Source organism: Gymnogyps californianus, chromosome 8 (assembly GCF_018139145.2).
Source record: "Gymnogyps californianus isolate 813 chromosome 8, ASM1813914v2, whole genome shotgun sequence".
NCBI lineage: Eukaryota > Metazoa > Chordata > Aves > Accipitriformes > Cathartidae > Gymnogyps > Gymnogyps californianus.
The window spans coordinates 4935421-4955186 of NC_059478.1; the positions used below are offsets into that span (position 1 = coordinate 4935421).

The 19766-nt window shown below is 50.2% G+C and overlaps 1 protein-coding gene across 1 annotated transcript in view; it reads left to right on the top strand.

Moving 5' to 3' along the window:
- PAPPA2 (pappalysin 2) overlaps positions 1 to 19766 on the top strand; it is a 93783-nt gene that overhangs the window by 27167 nt on the left and 46850 nt on the right. The window contains 10 exon segments of the mRNA XM_050900644.1: positions 2250 to 2395; positions 9297 to 9590; positions 10328 to 10495; positions 10498 to 10519; positions 12045 to 12166; positions 14067 to 14559; positions 15103 to 15231; positions 16903 to 16994; positions 17253 to 17446; positions 18633 to 18770. Of these exon segments, the coding sequence (XP_050756601.1) occupies positions 2250 to 2395; positions 9297 to 9590; positions 10328 to 10495; positions 10498 to 10519; positions 12045 to 12166; positions 14067 to 14559; positions 15103 to 15231; positions 16903 to 16994; positions 17253 to 17446; positions 18633 to 18770 (1798 nt within the window).

Below are 19766 nucleotides of genomic sequence, written 5' to 3' on the forward strand. Positions count from 1 at the left end.
CTGTTGGTATAATAGCTTGACTAGGGATCTTGCCATCTCAAACAGTGTGTTTGCACATCTCTCATCCGTTTCCCTTCTCCCTTCGCATCTCAGACGAGAATATGCCTTTTTCCCCTTAGCCCACGCTCAGCTTTTTGTCCTTCCTTCCATAATTCAGTGTGGTGAGGAATGCGCTAATGAACACCACTTTTACAGAAGCTGCTCGTTCAAGTATAGCTGGTGTGCCTTCATGGCGAGTCCAGTGTAAAGAAACGATTGCATTCCCTTCATAATCTCTCCGTGCAGCTCAAAGATGCCAATTGCTCCTGGAAGCATGGGAATAAGTGAAATGCTTTCCACCACCTTAATGTTGCTGTTGGCCTTATGCTGCAGGTTTAGTCATTCTTATGACATATTTCCACAATGGTGCATTTCCATCATCATTCCACAGTGATGTATTTGAAGCTTTTCCATGAGTTTTTTCCCTGCTTAGAATCTCTTAAATTAATGGCTTTACAAACCGCGGGTCAGGGTCCTCAGGTTTTGAAGACTTGGAGACAAGTCTTAGAGACATGTCTTCTAGGGCTACCTGTCCTAATGCTGTCTCAGCCCATGAGGTTGATGGCACTGATGGTGGAAATAGTAGTACTTGATTTAAAAGAGTATCTGGCTTTTGCAGCACAGCCCAAGGCCTTACAATCCCACTGCTACTATTATTGGAATAATTATTGTTATTAAGTTAGATCCTGATTGTTTTACACAGCTGAGGACGTGAGCTCCCTAAAGATCAGCACTGGGACTGTTGGTGTACCGGTGAATGCAATACAGACCTCTGACCTGTCCAGAAACAACCAGATGGAGGGGAGAGTGAAACCTAAATTTCCTGATTGCTGTTTTTTTTTTTCCTCCAACTGCGGAGAGACATGCTACGTTGTGAGGATCATTTCATGGACACCCAGACATACCCACGGGTGTTACTGCTCTGCTGCAATGCCTATTGCCTACTCACCTCTCCCAGCCCATTGCCTTCCCATGCCCTTTAGAAATGGATGTCTTTGATATCCCCTTTCCAGTATTTTTTCTGCTCCTGCAACTCTTTATTCCCAGCTCTGGAGATGGGAGGAGAGACAGCCAGCAGTGTTGTCGGAAGGCTTTCCCCACTAAACATGCCCTTCGATGGATCTGTCTCCAGAGATGACCCCCCCCTCCCCATTAAGCTTATTTTGGGAGCGCCTGTGCTTCCCTGCCCTGGCTCCTGCAGACATCCCAGACCTCCTCTCGGAGAGGATTCAGATCACGTGCAGAGAGACAGATTCATGTGAAGAGGGCCCTGCTGTTGGCTCAGTGCTGGGGGGACCCAGGCTTCTCCAAGGTCTGTTTTAAGCAGAGCTGGAAGAGAAATTTCTTGGAGCAAATTCTGAGATACCTTTTGCTCATGCTCTTCCTTATACAATACACAGGGATGGGGGTGAGGTAGCATGTTTCTTGCTGTGTTATGTGCCTGTGCTCTGCAGGGACCCCTTATTCTTACTGTGCACTGCCACCTCTGGCATACTGGTTGTCCTGGGGAAAAGGATAGAGTGGAGGGCCATGGTTGTGAGCTTCTCCACACAGACTAGAGAACCTGGAGAACAGACTTCTTGGCCCCAGCTGGCAAATCCTCTCTGCTCCCGAGAATAAGGTTTGATGTCCATTCCTGCCCTGACCTGTATCAGGGACAGCCCCTGAAACCCTTGTTGGAACCAGCTGGAGTTCTGGATTCCTTTCTCTCTCCTCACACCTTGAGGAAAACTCACTCCCCCCGCTTCCACTTTTCTGATGCCAAACCCCTTCTCTTTTCTCTAGCAGGACTGACATCTGCATTTCCTTTCTTCTCTTGTCATTTTTCCTCCCATTTTGTCTCCTTTTATCCCATTCTCTGGGGTATCTTCTGTCCCTGTTGTTGGAAAACCTTCTCTAAGAGTAGAACTCATCCACAAAGCTACTGTAATTAGCAAAACTTCTGCAGATTTGCATGCCTGCCTCCCACCCAAACCCCTCACTAGCAGAGCTTGCACCTTACAGAGCAGAATTAGTAGTGTCATGGGACATTCTGTTGAAACTTGCTGAATTTTGCCACACTTTACCAAACACTGTTGGTTTCAGAGAGTTGAGGATGGGATCTCCAGGTCTGCTGCACCTTTTTCCAGGATATCTACGGGCGGTTCCTGCTTTTCCTCTTTGCTCCGTTGAAGTCCATGCTGACTATCTCCTCTCCCTTGTCCTTGCAGGGCGTACATGAGCGTGAAGGAGCTGAAGGAGGCACTGCAGCTGAACAGCACCCACTTCCTCAACGTTTACTTTGCCAGTTCGGTGAGGGAAGAGTTGGCTGGTGCTGCCACTTGGCCATGGGATAAAGAGGCCCTTAGTCACCTGGGTAAGTAAGCTACCCCACTCATGGGGTCTCAGGGTTGTTGGTTTTCCTCTCTCTTGGTTGACTTGGCAAAAAGAGGCAGCCATGATTTGGCTTAACATTGAGGATGTTTAATAAGAAGGTCATGGTAACGGGCTTTGGGTGTACCAAGAGCTGCTGCTGCAAGCAAAGGAGCTGCCTGTTCCCTGTGTCCACGTGAATAAGGTCGTGGGGTTACACCCTGAGAAGGGACTTCCAGGTTGTTATGAGAAACTTTTAATGGTGAAGGCAGTGAGATAGTGGGACAGGGAGCTTGGGGGAGGTTCACCACCAGTGCAGGCTCTGGAGAGGGCTTTAGACTTGCGTTTGGCTTCTCTAGGACCTTCCAGGTCTGTCTTCCAGGATTCTGGAAATGGTGAACTTCACTTTGCAGCACGTAATGACAAACAGATAAACCACGAGTGTCAGTGATTTCAGAGCCGAGACTCCAGATTTGAGCGACTCCAGAGCTGACCAGGCAGCAAGCACTGGCCACTTCCGAATCCAGCTGCAAATGTGAGGATGACTATCAAATTAAACCATGTTTTTATAACTTGGCTTACTGCCTGCTGGAGGCAAGGTTCTCCTTGGCTTCAGCGAATTCAAGGCAGACCCTTAAGGTCATCAGCCCTGGGAGGCTACAAAACAGTCAAAATGGCAACTGCTTCAGTAGAATGTAAATGTATTGTGTGTTTTCTCCTATTTCTGCTGTCTCTCTTTTTCCTGCCTCTCCCTCCACCTCTTCAATGTCGGAGTTTTCTGGCAAAGCCCTTTACACTTTGCAGTCAAAACAGCTAAAGTGTTTCTCAATAAGTAACTGGAAATAATTACTCCTGACACCTGCACAGCAGACCTAGACCTTCTGCTTTTACAAGTGCGTGATGTTCAACCCTTGAAAGTTTTACACTGCTGTTAAAGACCTGTTTTAAAGTTCTTTTTTGCCAGTTTCCCTCCCTCAATGAGTTTCAGGACTGTTTTTTCAATAGCATATTGCTACAGTTGCTTGTTGAGGAAGGCAAATCTCCATGAAATTTATCCCTTCAGCTTCCAGAAATCACTTCCAAGGCTCAGCTTGACAAGCATCTTACTACCGCAAGTGCTTCAGCCACACATGTTCTCTTAACACCCCTCCCAATGGCTCGCAAGGAGTTGTACGGAGGGGTAATCAGGGTGACTGGCTTCATCAAAAGCTTGCATTTAGCTCCAGTCTCAGAATTTGTGTCCAGCCAGGGACACAAGAGGTGGCACCATCTGGAAATGTTGGATCAGGGGTTTACCACGGAGGTTCAGGGGAAAAGGGGTGTTGTCTTGGCTCTGGTGCCAGGGCTGTGAAGCATGAAGCTGGATCTGAACTTCTTTGAGGCTCTGGCACAGACTGAAGACTTTGGTTTGAGACTGTCCTTGGCTTTAGATTTAATGAGCTCGAGAGGGCGGGTGGTGGACTTTGTTCTCTGCAAACAGTAGGCTCCACCACATTATCAAGTGTTTTGTACCATGCACAATGTATATTATTGTCCAGCACAGAAGAAACTTAGGACTGAGCAGGTCATGAATATATGGCTTTTGACAAAATCTCTCACAAGAGGCTACTGGAGCATCTGAGTAGATGTGAAGGTAAAGCAGTAATGAAAGAGCAAGGAAAACCTTAGGAGGAGTGAATAGTAGTTTCAGAAAAATTCCTGAGCTTTAAGGACCTAACAGTGACCGGGGTGGAGACAGGTGTTTACACAAGAGAGGGGTCTGTCTCCAAGAAGACAGACTCCTTCCCTTGCACTGAATCTTACTAATCTCCTGTCTATCCTGACCTTAAAATATTAGGTCAGCACACAGGCCCTGCTCCCCCCATGCCACTGTCTGCTTCCATGGAGCAAAAATGCCACGCTGATTTTTCCCTACACGTGTACAGACCCTCTCATGCTTTGGTTCTCCTCCTGAATCAAATTGGTTCCTTGAGTTTGACTTGACTTCTCCAAGAAGCTAACCTGCCTCTTGGCTCCAGAGACTCTTCGTCAGATTTTGCTCTGTTTGTCTCTGAACTGGACTTTCTTAGATGTTTTCAAGAGAAGTACCATGAGACTTTTTCTCTCCAACTGCCTTCCCTTCTTCTATTTTAACACTTCCTCTCATCCCAAAGCTCACTAAACATACTGTTCCCGAACTGTTCTCCATCAGTTCTTCTCTAGATGTTTTTTAATCTGCCATCTGGACTTTGAACTCCTTAGAAACCGTTCTTTTGTGACCTTTGAGTGTGTCTTTCAAGAGGGTCCTCCTCCCCTTCCTGTTGGTGTCTTCACCTTCTGGAAGTCTTCAGTGAACTTTGTTTTTCATCCCCTTCTCTTCACCTATGCTTGTCTTGGGCTACCAGAAATTAGGTGACCATTCCTATGCTGATGACTTACAGATCTATTGCTCTCCTTCAGATTATTTTCCTGAGTAAATTTGAATTTCAGGCAGCCTTCCTGAAGGTTTAGGGATGGCTTTACCGTTTTAGACCAGTATTAATACTAACTGACAGCAACTACGTTCATCAAAACATAAGAGATAATTACTGACTTGGAGAGGGTGAACTGGTCTATGACGCTTCTATAGGCAGTATTTCAGCTGCTGTGGAGCTCCTAGACAGAGACAACTTGCAGCCAGCTAGCAGCAGAGGTAGAAGACCTCAGGTCTGTTTGCACCGCTCCCTCTAGCTGTACTGTCTGTCTCAGTCTTTCCACCATAATCACAGTGAGCTCCTCTCAAATTCAGAGTTCTTGCTTGGAGCCTGGAATGAATTTTCTGAGCACTTAGAAGTAAATCTTTTTAACTACAAAACACAAGGAGTTGAAGAACTCCTGTCCTATAAAAGTCTTAGCTTTCTGCAGTGGAAAGCCTTGCCTCAAAAACCCTAGCAATGTAATAATGCAGATGCTTTAAACTTCATGTGTAGCTGCATGTGAACTGTATTTGCATCAACATGGTCAAAAGGCAAGGGAATTGTGAATATTTGATGTTATAAATACTTTCTGCAGTTATAAGCTGCGGCCAGCTCATATATCTGGCTGAGGTCAGTGGATCCTGAAGGAGGGCCAGCCGTTCCATCAAAGGTACCTTAAGCAATGGCCATCTTCCTGTCTGACTAACCGTCATGCGCTTGTTCCATTTATTGCCGTGACTCAGTGTTTGGGGAGACTGGCGCTGTGATACAGGTTCAGCTTTGTGGTTTGCTGTTTAAAGATCCCATGCTTGCTTGAGCACGCTTTCTCTACAACAGGTTGGCTTCTTGGGGGCTGATTTGAACCAGAGTCCTTCCGCACTGCCATTGATCATGGCTAGAAGCAGGGCAATGTCCTGGGACTGGGAGCTTCCAAGGGATGTGTGAGTGAAGATGAAGTGGGGTCCACACCAGTGCTAATCATTCACTGTACTGATGGACTGGGCGCACCTTGTTGCTTGACCAGAGTTGAGGCTTGACCTTGGGGACATGACCAGCTCTGCAGCTGTAGCTGGTAGGTCTGGTCTGGAGGGAGAGGATGTTGTGAGGCCAGATCTGAAGCTTTCCAGCTGCCTGGTCTCAGTTGGGTGAGCAAGTCCAAAGAAGTCTCTGGCTCACCTGCCTTGGAGTGCTGGACCCCCTTGATGTCACAGGGACGTGACAATGAAGTTTTCAGCTTGGCTGTGTAAATGCTGACCTTGGGGGCCTCCTTGGGCAGGTTCTCAGGCATGAGAGGGAGAGTTCACTTGAAGCCCAATTTGGCCCATCTCCCAGGGCAGGAGGAGGCAGAGGTGAGAAGGAAAGCCTGATCTGCAGAGGAGAGGGAGAGGGGAGGCTGGTCTTGCTGGGATGTTACAGACACTTCCACATCTTGCCTTCACAGCCAGGACCCTGCAGAGGGGAGAATACAACTTCCTGGTCCAAAGCTGGGAGCTCTCCCAGCTCATCAGGGAGCTGTGGGGACAGGGATGTTCTGGAAGGAAGGCAGAGTTCTCATGCTGCCATCTAATTAGCTGTAAAAAAAAAAAAAACAAAAAAAAAAACAACAACCAAAAAAACCCCTAAAAATATGATCGTCCTTGTGGAGTGTGGGGGAGGAATGGGATAGGGGAAGCCAGCAGAGAGGAGGGGGAGGGACAGGGTATCCCAGCCTTGGCATCCCTCCCCTGTGACAGTTTTCTCCCTCCCTGTACTGGAATCCCATTTATTCTCCTGCATGGGAAGAGCGCTGGGTTTCTGCTGGAAGGAGGGCTGCTTGGTCACAGGGCCTCCCGTGCCCCTGGTGCTCAGCCCCATTCCTTGTGGTTAGGGCCACAGGATGCATGCAGGGCTTTCACATCTCATTTATTTGTTTATGAACATTATTTTCTTTCTGCATGCGCATTCCTCCTTTCAGACCTTTGGGCAGGCAGCCCCCTGCCTTGTTCAGGCTGGGGTTTGGCTGCAAAGATCCCTTTTCTTTCTGTTCTCTCTTCTCTCATGCCTTGTTTTGATTAAAATGAGAAGCAGTGCTTTTTTATGTGCCCACTGGTTTCTCCATCAATGGGATGCCCTTTGCTATCTACAGCATTTACCAGCCTGGTAATTGAGAGGAGGAAGGTTTGCAAAAACCTGATGATTGACAGGACACAACATGAAGGTCCAAAAAGGATTTTTCAAGCTGTGTACCTTCTTGTGGCCCATCTCCAGTCAACTAAAGGGTCAAGAGCTGACTGATGGGATGCAAGGTCCTCTGCCCTGGTGTTTACAGCTGGGGAGAAAGGGAATGAAGCTACTTTGTGACACATCCTTTGCCTCAAGCCAAGCTGCCCTGGGCATAAGACCCACACTGTGGGGAGGAAGAACAACAAACATGAATTTTTTAGCTAAGAAGTGGTGCCACTTGACAGGTCAGTGGTGTCTCTCAGTGCTTCCATGAGCCACACATGCAGGATGCTCCATAGAAGACGCCACCCTTATTTCTTCACCCTCTTGCAACCCTGTTGGGCTCGAGAGAATTGCTCAGGGCATCTCTGAAAGCCCCTTTCCAGCCCCAACCCAGTGTTCACCCAGCATGGCTCCACCAGAGGTGTCACAGACCTGCTGGTGTCCTGCCAGGGACACCGTGGTCTGAAGAAAGCCCTCTCTTGGAAGGAATGCCCTGTACTTGAGGACATGAGGTAGTCCAGTAGCGCACGGAGCTGATCCAGGAGCAGATTTCAAGCAGTCTATGCTGTGGCTGGAGACAGGATCACATGGTGGTCCTCTGCCAGTTTTAACTTCGCTGGCAGGGGCAGCAATCAGCAGCAGAGATGCAGTAGCAGAGGCTCTGCTGTGAGGTAGCTGGCGCAGTAAATCCTCCAGGGCCCTGCAAAGGAGGGAGCAAGCTGTGCCGGAGCCAACTATTCACTGCACTGCTATCCAAGCTGTCTGGGTTAAAAGTAGTTGGGTAAAAACAGCCTTCCATGCCATGGAGGTATTGCCTGGAGTCAGCCTGGGCACATGCTGGGATCTGCTTTTTGACCCCTTGTCTTGCTGATATTCCCCAGCACTCTACTGCACTGTAAGGCAGCATGGAAAAGCGGATGGAGCAAGGAAGCAAGATGAGGAAAGGGAAGGAAATGGCCACTGAAAAGCCTCGAAACAGGGAGGAAGGATGTAGAGTTTCCAAAGACATTTTCATTTGGGCAAAATAAAAGTAAGCAAGAGAGGAGAGGTAAGTTTTGTTCTTGAGCATTCTCCATGGACAGTTTCCCAGCAGATATGGTACAGGGTGTGCATCCCGGGTCAGGAGTCAGAGATGCTGGCAGTGAGCAAAGGGAAGGCTCTGCTCCACTTGGCTTTCCTCAGCATCATTGCTCCTTGCTCTTCCCATCACAGGTGGGTGGGTGGGCAGGAGAGGAAAAGTGACTTGTCCTGCAGCCAAGGCTCCTATCCAGCTCTGTGCTGTTGCTGTCAGTATGAAGTGGCAGCTCTGAGCAGTTTCTGGGGGACTTAGTCTGTATCCATGCTCCAGCATCTTTGACAGTTGAACCTGTACCAAACTGGCTTGGAGATGAACTGCCCCTTTGTGCCCCCTTGAATCAAGGGGCTGGGGTGCCCCAGTGAAGAGGAGTAGGGCTGCGATGAGTGGGGGGGTTTTTGCCTGGTGCACCTTGCCCACACACAAACCGCTCTGAAGGAGAGGAAAGGATCTTCAGAAGCTGCATTTTAGAAAATCTCACTCCAAAATACCCAGTGAATTTGAGTCAGGTTTGTGGTAGAAGCTTAGTGGATTGCAACAGCACCTCATATGAGTTTAAATTTACTCCTTAGGGTCTGGTTTGGAGGGTGAAGCAGTAGACCATTGATGCTGTCTCAGTAGGGGCCAGAGACAGTGCATTTGAATGTTCATATGGACTTGTGCTGAAAGTGGCTTCTAGTTGGCACAGCCAAGAGTGTCAGGAATTTGCTAGGCACCTCGTTCTCCTCACCTGCCATGGGAGCTGGTATGCTTTAGCCACCTGTCTAGGCTAGGGAAGGTCTTCTCTCCTCTGGTTTAAAAGATTATCCCTGTAAACCCACAGCATGTCTCAGTTTGGTGCCTTGGCTCCAAACCTCATTTGGAGTTGTAAGTGTGAACCAAAGCAGACACTGAACTATAAACATGTGAAAAGACAGAGGGAAATGGTAGCTGAAGTGGTTGAAGATATTGGGGGGGTGGTGTGATCAGAAGGGGAAGAAAAACCACCCATCCCATTCCACTCCAAGAGGGCAAAGGAGCCCTCTTCCCATCCTACAAGAGGGTGAATACATCCATCTTCAGGTCTCCATCTGGCACCTCATTTGTGAGCTGGAAGCACAGTGAGAGGAATTTTATCTAGCACAGGTGAGTAACGGCAGCTGCCTGCTGTCTCTTTCTCTGGATAATGTTCTCTGTACTTGCAATTCTAGGTGGAGTTGTCCTCAACCCTGCTTATTACGGTATGCATGGCCACACGAACACCATGATCCACGAAGTGGGACATGTCCTGGGACTGTACCATGTCTTTAAGGGAGTGAGCGAGCGGGAATCTTGTGACGATCCCTGCAGGGAGACAACTCCGTCTATGGAGACGGGAGACCTCTGTGCCGACACTGCCCCCACCCCAAAGAGTAAGCTCTGTCGGGATCCAGACCCTGCCAATGACACCTGCGGCCAGACACATTTCACGGGAACGCCCTTCAACAACTACATGAGTTACACAGGTAATGAGTAATCGTCCTTACACATTGTAAGGGGTCACCTTCACTAGAAACTTGGGTTTCTCTCCCTTCTGCCTCTATCGATAGTCCCTTCTTCCCTCGTTCCATAACTGGTGTGGTCCCCCCCCGGTGCGTTGGGATGTGGCAGGCTGCAGCCTGTGTTTGCAGTAGCTTCTTAGCCCCTTTCTTGCTCCAGGCTGTTTCCACCCCTCCCTCCCTGCCAGTCTGTCATTGGACATGCATCGAGGCCGTTCTTGTCCGCACGGCGGTGTGCCTTTGTTCTCCAGCCCTGAAGCAACTTTATTATTACTATTATTTATTATCACTACTACTACTATTATAATTTTGGACCTTCGAGTTGAGCCCTTTTGGCTCTGTTTCCGAAGGCACGCTGTCAGAGGGCTGGCCTTCCTCCTGGCAGCCTAGGAGAGGACCCCAGCCTGCGGAGCAGTTGTGTCACCCGCTGCCAGCCCCACCGGGATGGCGGCACTGCCCGGGCGCCGGTGCGGTCGGGAGCTGCTGCGGCAAGTGGAGGGCTACGGAGGTGCTGAGGCAGTGCCATCTTGTGGCTTTGGGGACACACGACACCAGGGAGCCCTGGCAGGAGAGCAACCCAAAGGCATGCGTGATGTCTCCCGGGTCTTCCCAGAGGTCCCCCAAAAGAGGGTGCGGAGACCAGGAAGGGTGCACGCTGTTGTGTCCCGCCCGTCGATTCCCTGCCCACCCCTCTTTTCCCCCAGATGACGACTGCACCAACGCCTTCACGCCCAACCAAGTGGCCCGGATGCATTGCTACCTGGACCTGGTGTACCAGCGCTGGGGCCAGAGCAAGAAGCCTGCCCCCATCCCGATCCCTCCCATGGTCACGGGGCAGACGCAGGACTCCCTCAGCATCTACTGGCTGCCCCCATCAGCGGTGTCATCCACGAGAGGTAAGGGATCTGCTGTTGCCATGGTCTTGGGCTTGCACAGGAGCCTACTAAAGGGACAAGGGACCCTCTGTGGTGCAGACCCTCCCATCCCCTTTCTCTCTCGGTTGTCTCCAGCAGAGCCCTCAGACACAAGAGCCGGGCTGCTGCGATGGCCCCGCTGGCACGTGGGCTCTCCTGCAAGCCTTCTGCTGTCGGGGTGCCGGGAGGGGAAGCCAAAGAGCGTCGGGAGGCAGTGCCAATTCTTAAACCCCAGAGTGCAATCACAGAATGAAAAATGAGCTTCATTTAGCACTTATTGTATAAAATAGCCATTTACCAGGAGGAAATGCAGCCTTGTGGTTAAGGCAGGGAGCTTGAACCGCAAGAGCTGGGTTTCATTCCCAGCGCTGTCACGGACTCGTGGTGTAACTAACTGGGGGTAAGTCAGGAAACTTTTCAAGCCAGAGAAACAGTGCTGAGGAACCAGAGTTGTTTGGCTGGTGAGCAGTGCGTGGCCCTGAGTGCTGGGTGGCTGTCTTCCTCCTCCCCAACAGTGGGGAGTCACCAAGACCTGGATACACCACCAGTGCCTCTGTTCAGCAGCCTCTTACTAAAACATTTTGGTTTCCACCAGGTTTTAGGTCTATGCTTTTATTACGGGACCATAAGCATATGTTAAAGAGCTCTTGAAATTGTTTTAAAGCTACTTCACAAAGCTTTTGCAATTCAAAGAAAAGCAGTGTTTGAGGGCAGCTGGGACAACCCTGGGTCAGTGTTTACGGCCTTTTCAAAGAATTGATGGTCTCCACAATGGGCCTTTCATCCCAGAGTGCGTACCTGTTACCCCTGCAGGCATGAGAGCCTCTGAGTGCTGCGTGGCCTTGAGTCACCCAAGCAAACTGCTTTGGTAGGGAATGGAGTGTTTGGGGAGCAGGAAAACACGGCCTAGGAGGCAGGTGCTGGGTCTTCAGATCCATCCCTGACTCTCGCTCATAACCGGCTCAGGAGCTGGTCCACGGTGGGGGTTCTGCATCCCCTGTGATGAACTTGCCAAGGAAAGGGCCTGAGGATGGTCTTTATCACAGAAAAGTCTCTTTTTCTTTCCTGGAGAGCACAGTGGTACCCTCTTTAATTGACATTGTTGTAACTGTCTTGTATTGCAGTAGTGACAAAAGCCAAAAACCTGACTCTGGGGTTTAGGAGAGAGAGACCCAAGTGCACCCACCCAACTGCAGAGGCATTGCCCCGGGAAGCATGAAGTCTGTTAGCTCTGCTTTGTGGGTAGGGAACAGGCAATTCAATGGCTCATCCGAGACTACCCAGAGAGCCTGTAGAAGAGGAGGGTTTAAATCCAGCTTGTCCCACGGTCACTCTTACTCTCCTGTCTTTGACAAAGCTTATTCCAAGAAGGATGATATGCCCAGGGTCTTCCCGAGAGCTTAGCTTTGCTTTTCCAACTTTCCATCTGATCCTGCCTGGACAAACGTGGATGGAAGATTAACCAGTCGTGATTAGACTTGCCAATGCCTTTGTCCCCTGTCTGCAGGGAGCAGGACACGCTCTGTGACGACTGCGCGGAGGACGGCACCTTCCGTCAGTATGTGCACGAGGCCTCTTCCCCTCGGGTCTGCGATTCCTCCGGCTACTGGACCCCAGAAGAAGCAGAAGGTAAATACCTCCTCTCTTCCCCTGGCTGTGATCTGGACAGAGATGAGATCTTGTTGGGAAAAGAAAAAGCAGCTTTTTTTCTTTTAGAGAGTGAGATTTCTCCTCTTTGGGGGGAGGCTCTTTAGTGCAGGAAGGAATTCTAGGTGCCCAGGAGATATCTGGTAACTGCCAGCTGGCTTTGGACAAACTGACACCCCGATATTAACCCCAAACATTGCCCAGGAAGGTGTTAATGAGAGATACTGGTCAAAAGGGAGGGGCATTTCATTGAAATAAAGTCTTACAACATAGATCTTGGGTCCTCATCCAAAAGCTCAGGGTCATTCACAGGCTTTGATGCAGCCTTGTCCAAAGGGAGCAAGAGGAGCTCCTTGCTCAGTCCCACTGGGTCTGTACCAAGTCCTGGGCAGTCTGGGTTGGATGCCATTCCTCGCTGGCAAGGTGAACAGCAGAATGTCACAACTTCTCTTGTGCTGAGACCCAGATGTTGGTTTAGAGACCCACCTTGTGGGCATGGTGCTGGCTTTCAGGGTCATGCAGCTGCCATGGGAGCTGTTGGGCTTTTCATGGTGCCTCAACTCCTCTAAGGGCAAAGCAGAGGAGGCAGGAGACCAGGTGAAATGATCCTGTGAGCTGTATGTAGTGCACGTGCTGCTGTTGAACCACGGGGAGCCAGAGGATCTGTTAGTTCTGCGCATCTGCAAGTTTGAGCCACCGAGGTCGACTGAAAATGTGCCAGGGTGGTTGCAGAGAAAGTGCAGTTTGGACATTATTATGCTTTTGGGATGTAGCCCATGCTTTGAGAACAGGAGTGTCAGAATGTAGCCGAGATTCTGTGTCTGAAAACTCTCTAAGTATCTCTTGCTAGTATTGCAAGTTGAGGAAGGGAAGAAAATCAACTTTGTGCTTATTCAGTGACACCAAACAAATCAAAGCTTAGCTCATTTATTGTCAGTGGTTCCTGTTTCCCCTGCCCGTCTGATTCACTGGCAAATTAAAACTGCTTCTGGAATTATTGGATGTTGTTTTCTCTTATGCATGACGTGCAGTTATCACAACTGCCTGTTTGCTCTGGTGAAAAAGACAGGTTTTATGGTTTTTTAGAAGACTAATATTAAATGGATGCAGGCTTTGAATTGGTGCTGGGCCCTAAGAAACGCTTGCAGTGGTTGATGAAGACAAGGGTAGTTTTACTACAGGATGATGAATTCCAGTGATGCTTTCTGAGACTGAAAGCCCAACGCTACATTTCTCTGGCTGAGTGGTAATCCACCACCAGGGGAGGCAGGCTGGGCATCTGAGGTCAGCCTGGGCACCGTCCTGGAGGTCCTGGTGGGAGAACAGCCTTCCAGAGCTGCTTCCCTGGCTTGCTTTGGACCTGGTCCCTTCCTGCTTGTGACCTGTTCCAGCACGTGCCTGTGGAAAGCTTTGGTCTCTGCTCTGCTTAGCCTATGTCCAAACCCATGGAGCCACGGGCACTTGGCATTCAGGTGCCCTTGGCAAGTCTTCTGTGCCCATGAGACTACAGAGCAAGCTTCACGTCCCCTAGCTGTGTCCAGGCTGTCTCTAGAGCTCGGCGCTGCGACCAGCTGCAGTGTGGATACCATTGTCCCTGTTTCAAAGGGCTGTGAGATGCTAGATTTGCCAAGCCTTGTGCTTGTATGCATACCTAGGAGCTGGGAGACTAGTGGTGCTTATTGCTTTCTAGGATGTTAGGGCAGATGCCACCAGCTCTGGCACATGCCTGTAGTGGGTGCAAAACCGCATGGGCGGTGCAGCTATAGCACAGAGATGCATAAGCACCTACGGGGTGCTGGAGGGAGGATTGCCCCTCTGGGTCTCCTGTGAGGTCAGCTGTCCCCTGGTTCTCACCAGCCTCCTCCTCGTCCCTCCTGCCCAGGACCCCCAGACGTGGATCAGCCCTGTGAGCCCAGCCTGCAGGCCTGGAGTCCGGAGCTCCACCTGTACCACATGAACATGACAGTGCCGTGCCCCCAGCCAGATGGCTGCATCCTGGAGCTGCGCTTCCTGCACCCTGTCTACCCCAATTCCCTCACCCTCTGGACCACGTACCTCTCCACGGGCTCTCCCAAGGTGCTTTCTGACATTGAAGTCCTGACAGAGCAGGGGGAGTCCATCCATCTGGGCCCCCTGGACACCTTCTGTGATGTCCCCTTTACTGTGAAGCTCGACATACCTAAAAAGGTGTCCGGAGTCAAAATCTACACCTTTGATGAGAGGATGGAGATAGACACGGCCCTGCTGACCTCCATGCCCCACAGCTCTCTCTGCTCCGCCTGCAAGCTGATCCAGTACCGAGTCCTCCGCGACCCCCCATTTGCAAACGGATCCCCTGCCACCCCAGCACAGGCGCACCGCCAGTTCGTCGACACGTGAGTGACGATGCTGCTCTGTTGCAGGCTGAGTGGGTGGCTGGGACAGTTTTGATGACCTCCTCGGGTCTTGCCTTTGAATCCCTGGATGGTTTTGCTTGTGTTTTGTTCCCCACCCCTCCCTGGGAATTACCACATTCAATGCCATGAGCGGATTCCCTATTCAGCATTGAGGAAGCGTGTTGCAGACCCACCGTGCTAGCATAACCCTTGCTGATGAGCCCAGGCTAACTAGAAGGAGCTTATTAAACCTGGAAACATTTTCCCCATCAGCACAGCCAGTAAAATTATTGTTCGAGTTAATGCCATTTCTCCCCAGCTCAGACCCTAGGGAAATAAGCAGCAGGCCCCTCTGCACGACCTGGCAGAGACCCTTTTCCCACAGTCTCTGCCTCTGGCAGTTTAGAGTACGAAGACATATGTCAAACTGTGATACTGAATGGGCACACACATGTGACTTGTATAGCTGTGGTGAGCAAATCTGTTGCAGATGTATGGGCTGTTCCCTCCTACTCTTTCTTCAAGTTCTCTCTGTTCCTGCAGGGAAGTCACGCCTGGGCAGGTGTACCACTACCAGGTGCAGGCAGTCTCTGGGACAACCTCAGGAGAAGCCTCCCCACCGCTCGTCCATGTCCACGGAGCACCCTACTGTGGGGACGGGAAGGTGACCACGTAAGTCAAGAAACTCAAGCTCTCAGCTGAGGTTCTTTAAGCTGTCAGGTCATCCTGCCCCAAAGGGAAGCATTGGGTTGGTCCTCCACCCACGGGTGCTTGACTGAAGATGCTGCACTGAATCCCTCCAGCAGACTGGACTATAGAGCTTGAGTTTTGTAAAACGCCATGTGCCTAGAAGATGGAGATGGTCTTTTTGAGAAGCAGGGTCTGGATGAGGAGTCCAACCTGAACACCCTCTGTGTTTGTCTGGAGTGCTTGGCTTCTGGCCCATCTCAGCGAACTGTCGCAGAGCCTGACCCCAAAGGGATCTGCCTTTGGGACTGGTCAATATAACTTTTTGCACAGGGCACACGGTGGTGGCCCTGCAGGATTAGGTTCCGCAGCAAGCGCAGTCCCTCATGGCGCGGTGTCTTTAGAGAGCTGTCTGCTCTCTGCTTAGAGACCCCAAATGATGAGGGATGCACCACCTCTACACTGAGAGACTCCAATGGTTCACCTGCTCCGTCTGGGGATTATTATGCCAAATTTCCATTTTTAGCTTTTTCAGACTTCAACTCCCAGTTTACTCAGAATCACTTTCCTTTGAAAACAGCTTTCTTAACAGTGTGAGGAAAATGGACAACTGAAGCAAGTGCAGGAGGGATTGTGGTATTGTACAAGACCCAGCAAGGCAAAGAGGCTTACAGCAGGGCTAGCTGCTAAAGTGGTGTCATCTGGTATGGTTTTGGCATGAATTCATACTAGCCGAAGACTTGGTCCAGAGAGAGTAAATGACCACACTAGGCTCTGTTGTCAAAGTCGATAGAAAAGTGAGAGGAGCAGAAATGGGCAGATAGCAGCTGAGATTTTTGGCAGGCTTTCCTGTTCCTGAGCTGTTGTGGGGAAGGCCGTGCAGGAAGCTTTGTCTGTGGAAGTTTTTTCCTTTGTACCATGCGTGGAACAGTGAGCCAAAGGTGGAAAGATATAGGACACAGTAGATCTTTTGTGTTAGATGAGGGTGGAGGTGGGTGAGCATCACAAGATGTATGTCTGAAATATTTTTGCTCCTTGTGTTTTGGGATACGTAACTCTGCACAAAGGAATAGGTAGGAATTGAGGCATTTCTGCCAGCTTTTCCCATCAGGTCTATTTTCTGTAGGATGGGGACAGAACCTTCTCAAGGAAACTGCATGGGCTTTTTTTCCTCATGAGATGCCATGCATGTAAGCTGGGGGCTCATTCCTGTCTCCTCTTGGGTTAACCTTCTCTCTCTCCCTTCTCCTGCCTCCCCTTCTCCAGCTCCCACTGAAACACCAGCCCCATCTCAGAACCTCCTGCCCTCTCCAACACTTGCTTTCTTCAGCAGCAAGTCTTCCGTGATGCTTGGTTCTCCACTTCCTCTGATGTATATAGCTTCATTTTCTCCCATAGTTCTTGCCTCAGGTCTTATAAGAAAGTTACAGTACAGTCATGCCTTCTCCCATATGCTGTGTTTTTGACCTCTTTTTATCCCCTGGCAAAATGTGGTGTTTTCTCTCCTCTACCTTACTCCACATGTGGTTCTTCCTCTTCTCCCTGCTTCTGTGGAGATGGAACCAAGATATGGGGTCCTCACTCATGGACAGAGCGAGCAGAAGCATAGGAGTGAGTCAAGGGTGGTGTTAACACATCTGGCTGTTGTCCTCTTAGGAGCCTGGAGGAGGAATGCGATGATGGGGACTTGCTGGATGGAGATGGCTGTTCCAGAAAGTGTAAAAAGGAAAAAGGCTTCAACTGTGTCGGTGAGTCCAAACGGATTGAGACATCCTTTTGAGGCAGGAGTCAAAACTGTATGTTATTCACGCTGCTCCTCAGAGCAGGGGGTGATGCACCTCATCGCAACAAAATGTGGATCTGCAGCTGGAGTGATCCATGGAGCTTGTCAGGCCCTTGTGGTGGGAAATCCCAGGACTAAACGGCCATCACACCTCATGGGACAGGAGGAGATGTATGTGCCTGGAGCCTGGGTTGTAAAAGGGTCATCCCTGGTCTCCTTGCAGGGGAACCAAGCCTGTGCTATGTGCACGATGGGGACGGTGTGTGTGAGCCATTTGAGAAGACAAGCAGTGTCCTGGACTGTGGTCCCTACACGCCCGATGGATATGTGGATCTGTGGGCAGCGAAAGCCTATGCCTCCCATCAGGATGCGAAGTCCTGCCCTGCTTCCTTGGTCACTGGAGAGCCTGTTGTGAAGGTGAGTGAAGGCATGGCCAAAAAAAAGACCTTTCTAGCAAAGCCCACGCGGTAAACCTGGAGAAGTCACTGCTGCAAGAGTGTACTGAGGCAAAAACAAAATCTCCAGAGCAGCTCTGGAAGTGTTGATTGATTACTATATTCCCATGCAGGGATCCAGGAGAAGACCTGGGCATTTCTCACACCCCTCTTTCAGTAGTCCCTAAGTCCAGGAACTGCAGTACGTGGAGAGGTGTTTCATCAAGGCAGGGAGCACCTCCCCTGACCATGCAGTTTGCTAAATAGTGACCACCCCCATCCCACCAGCTAAATGCACACCTCTGAGCATGTGAGTAGTCCCACAGTCGGTTTAAAAAAAATCCCGTAAGTCTAATACCTTATAAGGTCAGGGCCTGAAAGGATAAAATCACGCGTACATCAGCATCTGTGCTGCTCTCAAACTCTCTGATCTGAAGCCAAGGAAAAATTGATGGGAGAATTCCTATCTTTTATAGGGGCTTTGGAGCAGGGCCTGGAGGTCTAGGACAGGATTTTGCCTGATCGGTGTTAATATGGTGTATGTTCTTTCCTAGCAAGCTGAAGAAGGGCAAGAAATATGTAGAGAGGTCACATATAGCCCTTTATACATGCGTTTCTATTGACCTGATATAAGGAACAATCTTCTTGAGACCTACAGCACGATTAAATTGCCCAGATGTACATGTCTAATGAGATGCCTTGGGCTCAGGTGTCTGCTCCTCTAGAATGATACCTGTATCTCTCAGGTTTTGTCTGTCAGGCCTATAGGGATGTCTGGGATACCATAGGACATCAAATGGCACAGAAGACTGGTATTCAGGCCAATGAATCACACCTTCAGATCTCATCAGCCCAGCCAAAATCAGGAGGCTGTGGTCTTACCTACCATCTCACAGCTTGGCTCATTATTTCTTACTCGGCCCCACAGACACCATGGGGTGCTTAAACAGCATATTTACAGCACCCCAAAATGACAAAGGCCTCCTGTGCACACGTGTGGCCGGTGAGATGTCAATCCTGCTTAGGAACCCACATCCTAATTGTCTTCATGCTAGGAACCAACTTGGGATCCTTCTTGATGTTGTTTGAGTCTTCCTTGAGGTTTTGTAGGTGCTGTTTATTTCTCTCACTCTCCTTCTTTCTGGGCTGAAATAAATCTCTCCTTTCAGGTATGTAAATCCCACCTTCACGATGTGCCAAAGGACCTTTCCCTGGCTGCTTGGTTCCCCTGCACTCCCAGCCGAGACAACGCTCAGGATCCAGATGAGGAGAGGATGCCCTTGGGCGATGCGGGAGTTTGGCTCAAGGTAAGTGAGGATGTGTGGTCAGGCACAGAAGGATTTGCTTGTCTTTGCCTCAGCACTTTGGTGACAAAGACCCATCCTTTTTTGTCCTGCAGGAGCTACAGCAGTCTTAAACTGCTCAGATAGGACTTCCTATCCTACTGAACTCTTCGCAAACCCCAAATGCCTGTGGCTGGGTCTTATGTAGTTGCCCCATTCCTGCTGTGAACAGCAAACCCATCCTGGGGCAAGTTGCCAGGAGAAGGGCTGTGCCCAAAACCAGAAGCCCGCAGAAATGTGTTGAGGCTGAGAAACAACTTGCTCCTGAGACTATTCCCTGCAGTCAAGCTGTGCTGTTACACCCGCAAGGGATGGGCACAAGCTGTGTTTAAAGTCCTAGTTGCCTTTGTTCCCCATGGCTGTGAAGAGCAACAGAGGGTAGCTGGGTATACTCTGCTGTCCTTGAGGGGTCCTGAGCACTCCGGGTTGCTGCTGAGCACCCTGAGCCCGCAGCAATCAGCTGTGGCACGCAGGTCCTCCTGCCCCTCGGTGACTCCAGACCAAAGGAGCTGCTTCTGTGCCCAAGATGCTGGTCCTGCAGCCTAATGGGGGCTCGGGGGGCTGCTTCCGTGGCTGGGGGCTGCCTTTGGGAGGGCACCTGGAGGGTCAAACCTCTCTGTCCCGGCAGGCAGAGGAGCAGGACAGAGGAGAACTGAGGGTTAGGCCAACGTGATTTTTTTACAGCGTTGATTTTCTGACCACAGACACAGTTTAGAGGTTTCGTGGCTGTTGCCTGGTGTTACTGGAAAGCTGGGCTCTGGCGTGCTGCTTCCTCTGCAGTTTGAGGGGCACCTTGCCTTGCTTTGCTCGAGGTTGTCTCGAGAGGACCTCTTCCCAAGATGCTCAGACGACTTGGTGAATCATCAGACCTGAGTCAATAAACATGGCTATTGCCTCTGAGGTCCTCTGTCTCTCTCCAAAGAACTTCCTTTAACTGTGGGGTTTTTTTTTTCCTTTCTT